General features: G+C 37.7%; 1 protein-coding gene across 1 annotated transcript in view; it reads right to left on the reverse strand.

Moving 5' to 3' along the window:
• Positions 1 to 521: 521 nt before the first annotated feature.
• The window catches only part of LOC6653174 (FUN14 domain-containing protein 1), a 39,590-nt gene continuing 21,941 nt past the window's right edge, over positions 522 to 18,170 (reverse strand). The window contains exon 3 of the mRNA XM_002075541.4: positions 522 to 934. Coding sequence (XP_002075577.1) covers positions 752 to 934 — 183 coding nt within the window. The 3' untranslated portion in view covers positions 522 to 751. The remainder of the gene's footprint in view (positions 935 to 18,170) is intronic.

The following is an 18,170-nucleotide window of genomic DNA, read 5'->3' on the forward strand; positions in this document are numbered from 1 at the left end:
GAAAACTAAAACTTGCAGCTAGCAATACGGTGAACGAGCATTGGAACAGGATACAGCATGCAAGACGACAGATTGACAGCGCCGATGCTATGTCTGAGCTGCACGCATCTCATGCTTACAAACTAAACCTTATTGATTGCACCAACCGAAGAAAATGTAAGGCAACCAATGGCAAGCGTAGCTTTGGCTCATCTATGGAACTCGCTTCAGGGTCGAGCAAACGAACTATATACCAACTCTTGGTTTTCGCCAGACACACGAATATCCTAACAGATGTAAGTCGCCATTGGTATTATCCACATCCGCCAAAACTACGAACCACAATGGGTCTGTGTGGGATTTCGAATTGATGTCCACCGGCTGAACCTAAAGAACCTAAAGATATTTATCTTACTAATTCGTGCTTCTCTCTTGGTCGTTACTTTTACCTCTATAGCAAGATTTAAAAAAGTCGACGAGTCGCCCATGTTGGCCCGCAGCTAATAAATAGAATTGGGTTGTCATGAGTTAAACACTTTCACTTCGTCAAGGACGTTTAGTTAAGCTTTATTTTTTGTTTTTTGATTCAAACTTATAATTATGTAAGTTTAATGTAGCTTAAAAAGATCTTTTTTTTTTGTTTTTTTGTTATTATTGATGTAAACAAATAAATAAATAGATACTGTAGTTTACATGTCTTATTGAAATATCGACCTTTATGATCGAAGATTGGATAGAAAATATTTTTGAAAGAGATATATTATTGTTGAAATTAGCTAGTAGCTATCCCCAATGCCACTCCACCAATAAAACCACACAGGAAAATGTGTAACGATGTTATTCTGGGTCCATTATCATCGCCAATCATTTTAGTGTACCACTTTTTAAAGGTCTTATTGCTGTTTTGTACAAAACTGTCAGCTTTGTCTAGTTTGCCATCAATATATGTTTCTGTCTGAAATGAAAAAGTTTATTCATACATCAAAAAATTGTTTTAAACTTGAAGCCGTTCTGAAAAACGCAATATAAGTATCTTTGCAAAATGGGTGCATTAATGAATGAATGAAGCATATCCGACTATATGAAGTATATATATTCTTGATCAGCACGACAAGACGAGTGAAAATAGTCATGTCCGTCTGTTCGTTCGTCCGTGAAGGCGAACTCCTCCTAGACCGTTAAAGCTACAGGCTTGAAATTTAGCAAGTAAGTTGGTATAAGCATTTCATAAGCTTCTGCTCTCTGACGTGACGGTAGTGTTTTTGATAGTACCTAATTGTTTATCAATAGTTATTGTTTCTCTTAATTATTTATTGTACTATGAGCGTAGTAATTATGAATTGTACTTAGTTCGCTTACGCTTTCGCCGGTGTGTTTTTCTTGACACCCTTGTGTTTTATTTACACAATTTGCCAAATCAATTCGTTTTTTTTTTTGTGTTTTAGTGTTTGGTGTTTTTTTTTTTTATTTTTTCTGTTTTTGTTTTTTTTTAAGAGTATATTCCGTCAATATTATTACTTCGTCCAAAAATCTACCCGACTTATAGTCACAACAGAATCCAGCCTAGAAATATATGTTTCTTTAATAGTATCCCAACGAAAGGCTTCGGTCCCGAAGCGTCAGCTTGATCACGGGGCCCTAAATACATTTGGAACTTTCGGGGATATCCATAGGAATGTCTACTTGAGGGGACAAATCGGACACCACAATTGGTGCTAAAAATTAAAATAAAATTCAGCTTTGTCGAAATGAACAGAGCAGCAGATCACAAATAGACGCAACTCTACATTAACTCTATTGGAGAAGAAAAAAACATTGTAGTAACAATTGTAATAGTTTAAATATTTTTGCCAAGGATATATAATTTTTTGCAAGGGTATATAACCATCGGCATAACCGAAGTTAGCTTTTTTCATATTTTTACAATAATTCTACAATCGAACTTTCGGCAATATCCATAGAAATGGCTACTTTTCCGTACAAATCGGACACAACAATGGGTAATTAAAATGAAAATAACATTCAAGTACAAAACATTATAATAAAGTTCATAGTGAGTTTAGAAGTGATTATAATGTTTTTAGTCTGGCTATAATTTTACTCAGCCATCTTAAAAGCTTTCGGGCTGAATTTTTTTCTCTGCTTTTTATTACCTGGGTCAGATCAAGTATGAAAGTCTCTCTGATCGGACCACTATATCATTACACACGAAAAGTTGGTGAAGCAGTTTGAGTACCGCTATGATTTTCACAACCCAAAATTTTGATAGATATGGATGGCTTTCTGATCGGACAAATAGAACACAAGTTACAGTCAATAGAAAATTAGATAGAAAATCTGCTCAAGCGCTGCCTACTAGGTTGGCCTACAAATTGGCTGAAAGGTGCAGCTACGAGTAGCGACGGAGGGCAGCTGGTTATCCTTCAGATCAGAAAGATTACCAAAGAAGTCCGGTACCCTAGATCTGTTAAGAACCCTTGGGGCGGACGGAGCACGCACCTACGTCTTAAGAAGCGACACACCCTGTAGTCCGGTGAGGGGAAGCAGAACCTTGGTCTCGATACTATAACAGAGGCGGCCCAATTACTCTTGTTTTGTACGGAGGCAAAGACCATTGGAAGAGGATGTCGCAGATGTCGCTGTAGTTCTGACCTTAGTCCTCAAACTTCCATCTCTACCATAGTAAGTAGAACTAGAAGGGCCGCCTGGGTACGTAAAGCACTATATCTGGGGCCCGCAGATTTTATCCTTTTAAATAACACTACAGTAAGGTAGTGGCCCTACCTTATCTAATGTGATTATCTAAATACAAGTAAAGTCCTAAGCAGACCATCCTTCTCAAATTCCGAACTGGGACCGTTGTCAAACACAGGCTATCACATGGCATGCAGGACAACGAAACACAAGATGCGGAGCAAGTAGGCTGGCTTATATGAAACTTCGAAGAACGCGGAAACAACTCCAAGAAATGTTTATGTTAGCCAAACAAGCTGACTATGAATTTGTATAGGAGGAACACAAGCGTATTTTTCGTCAATTTTAGAGGGAGATGCACTCAGCAATACGGAGAGACTGGAAAACGTCTCAGAAGCGGTCAGACTTTGGAAGAACGGAGAGTAGACATCAAACAGCAGAAGGAACTGCTGGAACAACTTTTCTACGGGGAGCAGACTATCAATTCCTTCAAGCCTCGTGTGAAATGCAGGAAAGTGCAAGCTGAATGAACACCTACAAAGGAAGCACATGGAGTTTTATCCCCTCTAATATGGTAAGTGACCAGCTCAGCAAAAACGAGAGGACTTCCTCCAGGATTACTGCCTATGCGGATGAAATAACCATTATCCTAACGGGGCGATGTCGTTCAACACCTAGTTGTCAAATGAATTACTCTTGGTGTTATGCTAAAGTGGGCCCGTGAAGACGGAGTGAATCGTGAACAAGACGGAAGAAATTCACTGCACTAAGAGATACAAGGTTCCACACTTGAAAACGCCCAAAATAGATGGCATTTCTCTGACACCATGCCAAACTTTTAGCGAGCAAGACAGCACAGCGTCTTGCTGCCATTAACTTAATTAAAGTATAGGGATACGGTCATATGTCATTAGCTAGAACTATGCGGAAACCTGGAAGCCCATCTATGGAGCTTCAGGGTCGACCAAACGAACTATATACTAACTCTTGGTTTTCGCCAGACACACGAATATCCTATTCTGCAAAATTCAGCAAAACTACGAACCACAATGGATCTGTGTGGGATTTCGAATTGATGTCCACCGGCTGAACCTAACGAACCCAAAGATATTTATCTTACTAATTCGTGCTTCGCTCTTGGTCTTTACTTTTGTCTCTACCCTATTGGATAATGTTGCATTTTTATTTTGTTTGTTAATTTGGTATTATTGATGCAAACAAACTAATAAATAGATGCATGTAGGTTACATGTGTTGTTGAAATATCGACCCCTTAATGATCGAAGATTGGATAGAAAAAATTTATTCATACATCAAAAAATTGTTTTAAATTTGAAGGCGTTCTGAAAAACGCAATATAACTTTGAAAAATGTGTACACTAATTTTGGTCAGAAACGTGCGTCGCATAGAAAGAACCATCTCCGACCATACGAAGTATATGTATTAATGATAATTTCTGTATTGTTGTCCGTCAGTGCGTCCGCCCGTCTGGATCAAAGCGAAATCCTCCTAGACCGTTAAGGCTACAGGGTTGAAATTTAGCAAGTAGGTTCGTATAAGCTTTTCATAAGCTTCTGCTCTCTGACGTGACGGTTTTGATAGCGCCTGTATATATTTGTGCTTTGTGTTTCTCTTTGTTTTTCAATGGCTTGTTGTCTACCTACTTGCAAGCATGCTGATCGTTTTCATGATCAGTATAGATAAATATTTTGTTAGCTCTGCGATTATCTAATTCACTTAAAATGTGCTGTCCTTAACGGCCGTGACTATGACAAATTTTCTGATTTGTCTGTGTCTAAGCCTGAGCTTGGCTTAATGCGCTGGACATCTTATGCCAGCCATCAATTACATTTTAGCCGTATGTACAGGGATCTTCGTTTAAAGTTTCTTTCTTTAAACAAACTGGCCAAAGCTGTATAAAGAGCGTGACTATAGCAAACATTTATTATCGCAATTAAAGTTCGTTCCATCTTCTGATATGTTGTTAAGAAGTGTGCAATTGAGTTGCCCCATGTACAATCGCCAGCCCTCTCTATTTTATCCTCTCCCATTTTATTTCGCCTACACCAAGATGGTAGTTCCTCTTTATGCTGTTCTTTTCAGATTGAAGTACTCTGTACAAGCCCCGCTGTACCTCAGTGCCTCACGGGAACGGTATTTGATTATACTGGATAATACTGGTTTTCCAATCACTCGTGGATTCCAATGATCCTCCGCCTCTAACTGTAGTGCCTCATCGCAAACAATTATTTATCTCTAGGCTTGCTCCAGAGGCGTCGTTCTGAGACGCGTGTGGCAGCTTACATTGATAATAAATGCCCTGCTAAAGTCTCAATTCAAAGGTTTAGGTACTCTAGGCCTCGCGAAATATCCTGCTTTAAAAAGAACTGCACCAAATGAGTATTTCTTAGCTATGGTAGACCCCAATTTTTGGCCAGATGGCTTAGCTGTACCCAAGTTTGCGTTTGGATCACGAAATTTTTTCTAACAACTTCATTTCTTATAGGCTTGGCTTGGTCGTTCTGCTGTTAATCCCAATCTATGTTCAGATGTTGTGCCTGCTTATATATTTCTTGTTCTTATATTCCTTCGGCTTTTAATATTATCACCTACATGCACCATGATGATGAATAACATCTCAGTTTCTCGTCGTAGATGTATTTGTAAAGCAAATTTTAATCTTCTTAACAACCTTATTTCGTCGTTTGATCATTGGTCATTTCTATTTGAGTGCTGTAATATAGATTGTGCAGTGAATTTTTTCTACTCTGCTCTTAATTCTCTAATTTCGATTAGAAATTACGATTTCGGTGCGTTGGTATGGTTCACCCATAGACTGTCTAATCTCCGTCACATTTAATCGAGATATTTTAAAAGGTTTAAAAAACTGGTTCGCAACTTGACTAGGAAAATGTTTGTGTACCGAAATCTTAATTTTGTCTTTGAAATTTCAAAAGGTAAAAATATTATTGCTAAGGACTGCAAGGGTATATAAACTTCGGCATAGCCGAAGTTAGCTTCTTTGATATTTTAAAGTAAATTTAATATTATTTATTTATTTTTATTCCTTTGGAATATAAAATAGAAACGATAATCTTTAAAGTAAAAAATATGAAGTTGTTGTTCGAGGCACATAATTTTAATTCATAATTCATAATATTTGAATTAATATTTAGTTGTTCCAACTTTATTTTTCTAGACTTCGCGGCAACGACATCTAATGGAATCAAATAACTTGGCCAAATCGCTGGTTTTATAGAAAACCATTTAACCTAGATCTTTACCCTATATACTTACTTATTTACGCTTTATATCCAGCAGTGTTTTTTTTAAATGTTCCCTGAAGCTGTTCTATTAAGTTTTAGTCCGGGGACTAAAACATGGCGGATCCAAAACGTTAACTTTATTTTCCTTGAACGGTTTGTTTGTCTGCTGATATTATCACTTTAAAGGCAAGGATATTTACATTGTTGATGGCGCTAATTTTATCTTTTATCAAAAATAACGGACCGACAATTGAGAAAGAAACATGTTTCCACCTTAGTGCCTAACTATCTTTAAAGTGTGTTTTGGATCATAAGCACTACTTTTTTCCTGTCTTACAAACATTTGTTTTTTTGTTGTTTGTTTTTTTACATTTGTTTCATCCGCCCACTGCACTTTTTTTAAATAGGACCGAAGCACATATTGGGTGTCAAAATCTAATCTATGTTGTATATTTTTCTTGCTCAAGCACGGTTCGTTTCGAGCACTTTATGCCTTTAACCGCTTTGACTTCAATCTTTCACTGTTAGTTCTACTGGTTATTGATGCATCTAACTTATTTTTGAGCTTTTTTGATGAAAGAAATGGGTTTTTATTCGCTTCCGGCATGATGATCCGTTCGAATTTTGACGTTGTGACGCGTTTCCGACCTCGATTTTCTTGCTTATATTCACGATAAATAGCGGAAAGCCCTTTTACTCTTAGGCAAATTCATTATTTTGGCGACCCATGCAGCATATAATGTTATAAAATTGAATGGACTTTCGAAACCTTTAATATATTATATTATATTAAATCTAAATATCAAAGAAGCTAACATCGGCTATGCCGAAGTTTATATACCCTTGCAGTCCTTAGTAATAATAATTTTACATGTTCAAAATTTGTTTTCTGCAACTCAATTCATCAATATACAAACAAAACAATTTTACTCTCTATTTTACAATCACATATGTAAATTTCATAGCATACTCCGATTTTTATGAAAATGTTTCTTCTAGTTCTTTGTGAGCTATATGATATAGTGGTCCGATCCTGATGGTTTTCATACTTTATTTTTCCCGGGTAATAAAAAACACCGAAAAAAAATTTTAGCCCGATAGCTCTTAAGACGGCTGAGTAAAACGCATTCGCACAGGCGGACGGACAGACTGACATGGCTATATCAACTCAGCTTCTCATGCTGATCAAGAATATATATACTTTATGGGGTCGGAAACGTCTCCTTCTGTGCGTTACAAACATCTGACCAATTTTATAATACCCTCTGCAATGGTATAAAAATTGACATCTATGAGACGTAAAATGTTTTTGACTGAAAATATACGGAGCGTTTCCATTTTTGTTTTCAACCGAATAACGTGATTTTTTTACTATTAAGCATGTAGATGAAAAAGTTTCGCGAAAATAGGTGTCGAAATGAATTGAAATAATAGAACTACTATCCAACATTGTTAAACACCGATGTCCACCTCGGATAATGTGTCCAATGTTGAAAAAAAAAAGATTTCAAAAAAGGTTGTCGTTTCTATTATTTCTTCCAACACTGTACTTTCGTTTTGTTTTTCTTCATACATCCATTTACTCTGCCAAAATATAGTGAAAAACCTTAACATGTAAAATTAAAAGGAACTATCGCGATAGTTCATACATATTGTAATAGAAACGTCCAATAGTAGAAATTTAGGTTCAAAATGTTTAGACACAAAATAGTTCCTTTGTGGTTGAGCTCAGTTTATTGATTAAATTTTAATTCTATTACAATTGTTCTCCATAGCTAAAACCGCGTAGCTGCGCTGCTGGCAATGCAGGCAGAGGAGCGGTATGCTTATGTATAAACATATGTATGTATAAATGTATAAATGTTTACATAAAAGTATGCATGTGTATATGCCGCCGCAGCGAGAGAGTGAGGATGTATCATATTGCATATTGGGCCAGAGTGGCCGCGCGTGTTATATTTGCCGACACAGCAATTGTCCAGCACCATGCACTCAAGGGTGGTCATGTTGCTTGAGAGGCAAACGCACTTGAATGTTGCGCACATAAATATTTTAATTAATTGGTACAATATATTTGTATACATTGTAATGTTGTTATTCTAGAACATGCTACAATATGTCACGAGAGAAAACCACTTTGTTCGCAGTACAGGAGTCTACATTTTATTTATTTATTTATTTATTTATTTATTTACGTCAACACGTTAACACAGCAGTCGACGAAAAAGCTTAAGCTAAAGACAGATAGTAATTAAATGAAGAAGGTAGCTTAGCTTTATACACAACTAAACATCCCCGGCCCGGTGGAGGTGTTTTATTTGCACAAGGTGCCAGCTATGCCCCGATTCACAGCCAATGTGGCCAGGGATGAGTTGCAGCCAATCCAAGTCCAGAATATTTTCATTGGTTTCGCTGTAGATGATTAAAAAGTATAGCGCGAAGAGAAGTGACAGAAAGATGAGGAGAGATAAGGTGAGAAAGGTTGTTAAAAGATTGGCAAAGAACACGAAGAGGTTCGTGAAGAGAGTAGTTAGTCAGACATCTACTAAGGTGAATAGGAAAAAAGTTTCTGGTCCGACGTGAGGGTACACAAAAATACAGCGTATCTAGTAAATTGGTAGAAATGACTTCGCCGTTGACTAGTTTATGGAGAAAGAGAATGCCAAAAACAAGCCTACGGTTATAAAGTGAAGGAAGATTAATAAGAAGAAGTCTATCAGAATAAGAAGGTAGGCGAAGACCCGGGTCCCAATTTAGACCGCGTAGCGCAAACTTAAGGAATTGCTTCTGTACCGATTCAATACTACGCTGGTGAACATCATATTGCGGGTTCCACACTGGCGAGCAATATTCTAGAGTAGGGCGAACTAACGAAGTGTATAAAACCTTTGTTACATAGGGATCATCAAATTCTTTGGCCCAACGTTTAATGAAGCCGAGAAGGCAGCTTGCTCTGTTGACAATTGAAGAAATATGAACATCAAATGAAAGTTTTGGGTCAAACATAACGCCTAAGTCTTTGATTGATGGAACACAATCTAACAGAACAGACTTAATAGAGTAATGAGCTAGGAGCGGAGACAAACGACTGAAAGTCATAAAAGAACACTTAGAGGCATTAAGGTGTAATTTATTAACGTGGCACCAATCACAGAACGCATCGAGATCTGATTGCAAGTACTGTTGGAAAGAAGGATCATTATAGGAATAACAAATCTTGACGTCATCCGCAAACATGAGCACGCGTGAATGCGCCAAGGCCAAAGGCAAATCATTTATAAACAATGTAAATAATAGTGGGCCCAGATGACTGCCTTGGGGTACACCTGACGTAACTCGAACAGTTTTAGATATCGAGGAACGAAAAGACACCTTTTGGGTTCTACCAATAAGATACGACTTTAACCAACCCAATAATTTTGGTGAAAAACCCATGATGTTAAGATTCGCGAGAAGCAAAGAATGATCAACCGTATCAAAAGCCTTACTGAAGTCAGTATAAATAACATCAGTTTGACACTTTTTACGGAAGCCATGGTGTACAAGGGTAGTCAATTCTAAAAGGTTGGTAAGCGACGAACGACCTTTCATGAAACCATGCTGACAAGGAGAAATAGTGGATCTGGATAGATGTTGAAGAGAAGACGTAATAATTTTCTCAAACAGTTTAGGTATTGCCGAAAGTTTGGCAATGCCACGGTAGTTGGAAACATCCGATTTGCTACCCTTTTTAAAAAGCGGAATAATAAATGACTCCTTCCAAATATCAGGAAATCTACAAGTCTCACTCGATATAAAGAATAACCGAGCTAAAGGCTTAGATAGGGAAATAGAACACATTTTAAGGATGCAACTAGGTATATCATCAGGCCCGGGAACGAAGGAAGACTTCATAGATGACAAGCTAGAGAGAATACAGTCTTCAGTAATACTGGGAAAAAACATACAATTTAAATGTGGGATTGAAAAGGGATAGGGTGTGGGATCCGAAACAGTAGTAGAATATGTCGACTGAAAAAATTTAGCAAACAGATCTGCAATATCTAAATCATTATTAGCAGACTGGTCGTTAAGTCTGAAGGTGGAAGGTAGGACATTAGAGCGTCTTTTGGAATTGACAAAGTTGTAAAATCTTTTGGGGTTATTATAAAATTCAGCCTTACAGCGAACGAGATAATTGTTGTAGCATTGAGTATTTAAGAGACAAAATTGAGATTTGGCTATACAATAATTTGCATAGTCAAGTCGCGAACCAGTTTTTTTAAATCTTTTAAAATATCTCGATTTAATGTTACGAAGATTAGAGAGCCTACGTGTGAACCAGACTGGCGAGCTGGAGACGGTAGAGACATTCACATAAGGAACGCATTTATCAATTAGAGAATTAAGAGCAGAATAGAAAAACTTCACTGCACAATCTATATCGCAGCACTCAAATAGAAACGACCAATCAAAAGAGAAAATAAGGCTGTTAAGAAGATTGAAATTTGTTTTACGAAAACATCTACGACGAGAATTTGAGATGTTTTTAAATAAATTAGTAACGGAATTGTAAGAAATAGTAACTTCAATGTTAGGATGATAAGGATCTTCAGGTTTCACTAGTGGCTGTGTTTGCGATACAGCACTAACAGTGGGATCAGAGACAAAAACAAGATCAAGGATTCTTTTAGAACAGTTAAGGAAAGAATTCAACTGATATAGTGGACATTCAAGTAGGCTATCAAGAAAAACATGTTGAGATGAAGGAATTAAGAAAGATAGATTATCATCAACAAGCCAAGAAATATTAGGCAAGTTGAAATCACCTAAAAGTATAAGAACATCACGATCTTTAAGACGACCAAAAATAGTTCGTAAAGCATCAGCATGGTGCATGGAGGAATATAAGAACAAGAGATATATAGGCTAAAGTTAGAACATGTAACTTCGACGCAAATAAACTCAACACCTAAGGGGAGATCAATCGGCACCACACTTGAAGACAGATTCGAGTTTACAGCAATGAGTACTCCAACGCCACGACGACCAACACGATCAAGCCTATAAGAAATAAAATTATTAGAAAGAATTTCATTATCTAGAACAGAGGAGTTAAGCCAAGTTTCAGAGAAAGCTAATATGTCAGCTGAAAAGGTTTGGCTATCACAGAAAAGGTTCGACAGCTTGGTAAGAAGTCCTCTTACATTTTGATAATGAATGCAAAGACTAGACGTTATTAGTTTTTTGAAGCAGAAGATAAAGTAGGAAGGTGGACAGGCAACGGACGAGAGCGACTTTTGGGCGCAAACTCGTGTACAACTAGGCCCTCTGGCCAAAAATTAGGGTCAACCATAGCTGAGAAGTACTCATTTGGTACTGTAATTTTAAAAGAGGAGATTTCGCGAGGCCTAGAAAACTTAAACTTTTGAATTAAAACCTTAGCAGGGCAAATATTACCAATGTAAGCTGCCACAGACGACTCAGAAGTATCTGGAGCAAGCCTAGAAATAAATAATTGTTTGCGATGAGGCACTACAGTTAGTGGAGGCGGAGGAGCATTGGGATCCTCAAGTGATTGAGAGCCGGCATGATCCTGTGATTGATCAGAGTTCCCGTGAGGGATAGATTGAGGTACACCAGGGCTTGTAATGGGTACTTCAATCTGAAAAGAAGATGGTGTAGGCGAAAGTAAAATCGGAGAGGAAGTAATAGAGAGAGCTGGCGACTGCTTACGAGGCAACTCAAGGGTACATTTCTTGTGCAATTTCTCAGAAGGTGGAACAAATTTGAATTGCGACAATAATTGAACGCTAGAGTCACACTCGTTTGACAGCTGTTTGGCCAGTTTGTTTAAAGAAAGAAACCTTAAACGAAGATCCCTATACATACGGCTAAAATCAAGCTGCTGGCTGGCACAAGATGGGCAAGTCCATCGCATTAAGCCAAGCTCAGGCTTAGACACAGACAAACCAGAAAATTTGTCGTAGTCGCGGCCATTGAGGCCAGCACATTTTAAGTGAATAAGATTATCGCAGAGCCAACAAGATATTGCTCTATACTGATCATCAAAACGATCAGAATGTTTGCAATTAGGTAGACAACAAGCCATTGAAAAGCCGAAAGAAAGGCAAAAAAATTATATATATATAAGAATATATTTATTTTATTTATTTATTTATTTATTTATTTACGTCAACTAACACAGCAGTCGACGAAAAAGCTTAAGCTAAAGACAGATAGTAATTAAATAAAGAAGGTAGCTTAGCTTTATACACAACTAAACATCCCCGGCCCGGTGGAGGTGTTTTATTTGCACAAGGTGCCAGCTATGCCCCGATTCACAGCCAATGTGGCCAGGGATGAGTTGCAGCCAATCCAAGTCCAGAATATTTTCATTGGTTTCGCTGTAGATGATTAAAAAGTATAGCGCGAAGAGAAGTGACAGAAAGATGAGGAGAGATAAGGTGAGAAAGGTTGTTAAAAGATTGGCAAAGAACACGAAGAGGTTCGTGAAGAGAGTAGTTAGTCAGACATCTACTAAGGTGAATAGGAAAAAAGTTTCTGGTCCGACGTGAGGGAACACAAAAATACAGCGTATCTAGTAAATTGGTAGAAATGACTTCGCCGTTGACTAGTTTATGGAGAAAGAGAATGCCAAAAACAAGCCTACGGTTATAAAGTGAAGGAAGATTAATAAGAAGAAGTCTATCAGAATAAGAAGGTAGGCGAAGACCCGGGTCCCAATTTAGACCACGTAGCGCAAACTTTAGGAATTGCTTCTGTACCGATTCAATACTACGCTGGTGAACATCATATTGCGGGTTCCACACTGGCGAGCAATATTCTAGAGTAGGGCGAACTAACGAAGTGTATAAAACCTTTGTTACATAGGGATCATCAAATTCTTTGGCCCAACGTTTAATGAAGCCGAGAAGGCAGCTTGCTCTGTTGACAATTGAAGAAATATGAACATTAAATGAAAGTTTAGGGTCAAACATAACGCCTAAGTCTTTGAATGATGGAACACAATCTAACAGAACAGACTTAATAGAGTAATGAGCTAGGAGCGGAGACAAACGACTGAAAGTCATAAAAGAACACTTAGAGGCATTAAGGTGTAATTTATTAACGTGGCACCAATCACAGAACGCATCGAGATCTGATTGCAAGTACTGTTGGAAAGAAGGATCATTATAGGAATAACAAATCTTGACGTCATCCGCAAACATGAGCACGCGTGAATGCGCCAAGGCCAAAGGCAAATCATTTATAAACAATGTAAATAATAGTGGGCCCAGATGACTGCCTTGGGGTACACCTGACGTAACTCGAACAGTTTTAGATATCGAGGAACGAAAAGACACCTTTTGGGTTCTGCCAATAAGATACGACTTTAACCAACCCAATAATTTTGGTGAAAAACCCATGATGTTAAGTTTCGCGAGAAGCAAAGAATGATCAACCGTATCAAAAGCCTTACTGAAGTCAGTATAAATAACATCAGTTTGACACTTTTTACGGAAGCCATGGTGTACAAGGGTAGTCAATTCTAAAAGGTTGGTAAGCGACGAACGACCTTTCATGAAACCATGCTGACAAGGAGAAATAGTGGATCTGGATAGATGTTGAAGAGAAGACGTAATAATTTTCTCAAACAGTTTAGGTATTGCCGAAAGTTTGGCAATGCCACGGTAGTTGGAAACATCCGATTTGCTACCCTTTTTAAAAAGCGGAATAATAAATGACTCCTTCCAAATATCAGGAAATCTACAAGTCTCACTCGATATAAAGAATAACCGAGCTAAAGGCTTAGATAGGGAAATAGAACACATTTTAAGGATGCAACTAGGTATATCATCAGGCCCGGGAACGAAGGAAGACTTCATAGATGACAAGCTAGAGAGAATACAGTCTTCAGTAATACTGGGAAAAAACATACAATTTAAATGTGGGATTGAAAAGGGATAGGGTGTGGGATCCGAAACAGTAGTAGAATATGTCGACTGAAAAAATTTAGCAAACAGATCTGCAATATCTAAATCATTATTAGCAGACTGGTCGTTAAGTCTGAAGGTGGAAGGTAGGACATTAGAGCGTCTTTTGGAATTGACAAAGTTGTAAAATCTTTTGGGGTTATTATAAAATTCAGCCTTACAGCGAACGAGATAATTGTTGTAGCATTGAGTATTTAAGAGACAAAATTGAGATTTGGCTATACAATAATTTGCATAGTCAAGTCGCGAACCAGTTTTTTTAAATCTTTTAAAATATCTCGATTTAATGTTACGAAGATTAGAGAGCCTACGTGTGAACCAGACTGGCGAGCTGGAGACGGTAGAGACATTCACATAAGGAACGCATTTATCAATTAGAGAATTAAGAGCAGAATAGAAAAACTTCACTGCACAATCTATATCGCAGCACTCAAATAGAAACGACCAATCAAAAGAGAAAATAAGGCTGTTAAGAAGATTGAAATTTGTTTTACGAAAACATCTACGACGAGAATTTGAGATGTTTTTAAATAAATTAGTAACGGAATTGTAAGAAATAGTAACTTCAATGGTAGGATGATAAGGATCTTCAGGTTTCACTAGTGGCTGTGTTTGCGATACAGCACTAACAGTGGGATCAGAGACAAAAACAAGATCAAGGATTCTTTTAGAACAGTTAAGGAAAGAATTCAACTGATATAGTGGACATTCAAGTAGGCTATCAAGAAAAACATGTTGAGATGAAGGAATTAAGAAAGATAGATTATCATCAACAAGCCAAGAAATATTAGGCAAGTTAAAATCAAAATTCTAAAATTATAGAAAAATTAAATTCACAGCACAAAGATAATTATTGATAAATAATCAATAATTACAAATAAAACAAAGAGACAGCTAGAGTGCACAGCACAACAGAGAGTGCAAGAACAGTTATAAGCCGAGCTTTGAGAGGCGGCCTTACAAAAGAGATTACGCGGGAGAGAAGCTAAGCACAAGCACAAAGCAGAGAGAACAACAAAGCCACTAGCACTGATGGTATGATGGGGGCGATGAGGGGAGCAACTGCAGAAGCAATGACGAAAGAGAAAAAAAAAAAAAAAAAAAAAATATGTAATTGCACCAAACACTAATCACGAAAAAGAAAAAACTGTTTAAACTGATTAATTTGGCGAATTATGGAAATAAAACACAAGGGAGTCAAGCGAACAACACCAGCGGAAGTGTAAACAAATTAAGCACAATTAAAAATTGAGAAAAAACAATAAATATTAATAAAAACTCAGGAGCTATGCAAAAACACGACCGTCACGTCAGAGAGCAGAAAGCTTTTTGATTTTAGATTTTACATTCTTGGATATGAATGTGTTTATACATACGGATCAGTTTTTTATCATCTTCAACACTGACGTCCTTCATGTGGTGCTGTGAGGGAAACTCGGTTTTTGCAAGCGCAATTATCCTTCCTATTCAACTTATTTGTGTCCATTTACCTATCGATTTGAATTGTTATAGGAATAACTAAGTTGTTTGGAGGTCGGTTCTGTATGCTAATAAACTTTCTCATCTTTGAAGACCAAGTCTGGATTATCCTTACATTCGTGCTCGATTTGTGACTTTTCCAAGTCTAAATTGAAGACAACAATGAGTTCCCAATTAGAACCTATTTCTTCAATTCATTCAAACATAAAGTCTTCACTGTGGACTTATTTTTTCGCAACAGTTCTACATCTGAATTTAGCGGACGTTGACGATACTATGCGCAGTACGTTCAAGTGGCCCCTACGACACCATTACAAATCCTGTTACGCGCGAGCCCAAGCAACTAACTACCCACCTTCCACCCGACCGACCGAGGGGTGCAGCCTTATAAAGCACGGCACGAATCGTGTGGACAAATACACAATAGAAAAGACAGACAAACACATTATACTATAGCTATCTATTAACTAAATGGGATAGGATAGATGTTTTAAGCATATTAATAGAAAACTCTGAGCCGATTACAGGGGATAGAAGATTGTAATCAGAGCAGAGGACCCTAAAAGGTTCATGCATAGCATAGTTAGAAGAACAACGACTAAGGGATAAAGGTATTAAAGGATGTCTACTCCGTCTACATGGTACCGACAGATTCACCTGAGCTAATAACTCAGGCGAGTCGATATCACCAATTAGAAGCTTGTGCATAAAAATGACACCAAGCATAATTCTACGGTTAGTTAGGAACGGAAGGTTAATCAAGAGAAGTCTACTAGAATACGAAGGCAAATTGACATTGCGATCCCAGCTTAAGCCACGAAGAGCAAATAGCAAGAACTGCTTTTGAACGGATTCTAGTCTAATCTGGTGCGACTCATATTGAGGTGACCAAATGCAAGATCCATACTCTAAAATAGGACGGACAAGCGAAGTAAAAAGAACTTTAGTTGTATAGGGGTCATCAAATTCTTTTGACCATCTTTTAATGAAACCCAGGACACTCATGGCCTTTGCGACCGTAGTGGAAATATGGGTGTTAAAATTTAACTTATGGTCCATAAGTACGCCCAAATCATTCATATTATTTAGACGTTCTAAAGGGCTGTTGTTTAGAAAATAAGTGACCAGTTGAGGAGAGCTACGAAAAAAAGTCATTACCTTACATTTGGTAGTGTTAAGATTTAGTAGATTAAACTGGCACCAGGATTGAAAGTTTTTAAGATCAGCTTGTAGCCGACTAATTGAATCTGTATCTTTATAAGTAAGACAAAGCTTGACATCGTCAGCATACATAAGCAGACGCGAATGAACAATGACTGATGGAAGATCGTTAATAAATAGTGTGAAGAGCAGAGGGCCAAGATGACTACCTTGAGGTACACCAGAAGTCACAGGAATAGAAACGGAAAAAGAAGACTTAAAAAGTACCTTCTGTTTTCTATTTGTTAAATATTCTCGAACCCGAGAAAGGAAAAGGAGTCTACTTAGCAAAATTAATGATTGTCTGCTTTCGCACACAAAAAACGAATTATTTGAAGACATCAGTCTCAGTCGAAACTTCACGGAGTAAAGACGTGCTATCAATCGTCACCGCCAGTGGTAACAATTACAAAAGCAACAACCTTGCAAGTGCACTTGAACAAGTAAAACGCTCAGCAAAAACAATTACACAAAAAACAAAAAAAACAATCAAAAACAAAACATCAACGAACTCGTCACGAAGTCGAACTAAGCGGGCGCCAGCCCAACAACAACGACAATGTTGCGACCGCCCGACATAAGCATCCCAACACCGTGGGACAAATCTACCGACACGGAAGCGAAATTAGTTGTAATAAGAAGAATAGATAACAACAGCTTCGAAAAAGTGTCACCCTTCATTATTAAAAAAGTCATTGATAACTCGTGCAACGGAGAAGTAGAATCATGTACCAAAAACCAAGCGCAGCGACTAATTAAAATAACACAGTTTCACGACTTCCCAGTGTGCGCAAGCGAACATAAGTCGTTGAACTCTTCAAGAGGCGTCATCTACTCCAATGACCTGCGGATCGTTGACGAAAAAGAAATATTAGAAGAACTGAGTACACAGAAAATAACCTATGTACAAAAAATAAAAAAAACGGTGAACTGGTTGAAACCGGACTTGTCATTTTAACATTTGAGACGACAAAACTTCCAACTACAATGATGATTGGATACGAAAGGGTTAAGGTTCGACCTTACATTCCCCTACCTCTTAAATGCAAAAAATGCTTTAGATTAGGACATGCAACAAAAAACTCCCTAAAAGAAAAACAACATTGCCAAATCTGCTTCACAGACATGCACAAAGAAGGTTAATTATGTACCAAGCCTAAATTTTGCATCAAATGCATACATGATATAAATGACGAATTCAACCATAGCCCGTTAGACAGATCTTGTCCAGCGTTTGTAAAACAAAAAGAAATATTGGCAATCAAAATAATAGAAAGAGTCGATCACAAAACGGCTACACGAATTTATGTCACACGCCACCTACATCAACCTACGCCTTACGCAAAGATTGCATCAATGCAGTCTAACATCTCCAATGACAAATCATCTCATCCAGCAAGCATCAGCCCAACACCACAGAATCAAAATAAAGCGCAACCTCGCCAAGTCAAAAGATACGATGACATAATGGATAGCGACCCAACACCCATTACCGGAACAACACAAGGCACCGAAGAAGACATGGAAGGAGACCCAACATTGAGAAATGACCATCCAAAAAAAATCGATACCGGAA

Source organism: Drosophila willistoni, assembly GCF_018902025.1.
Source record: "Drosophila willistoni isolate 14030-0811.24 chromosome 2L unlocalized genomic scaffold, UCI_dwil_1.1 Seg168, whole genome shotgun sequence".
In the NCBI taxonomy this organism is placed as follows: Eukaryota; Metazoa; Arthropoda; class Insecta; order Diptera; family Drosophilidae; genus Drosophila; species Drosophila willistoni.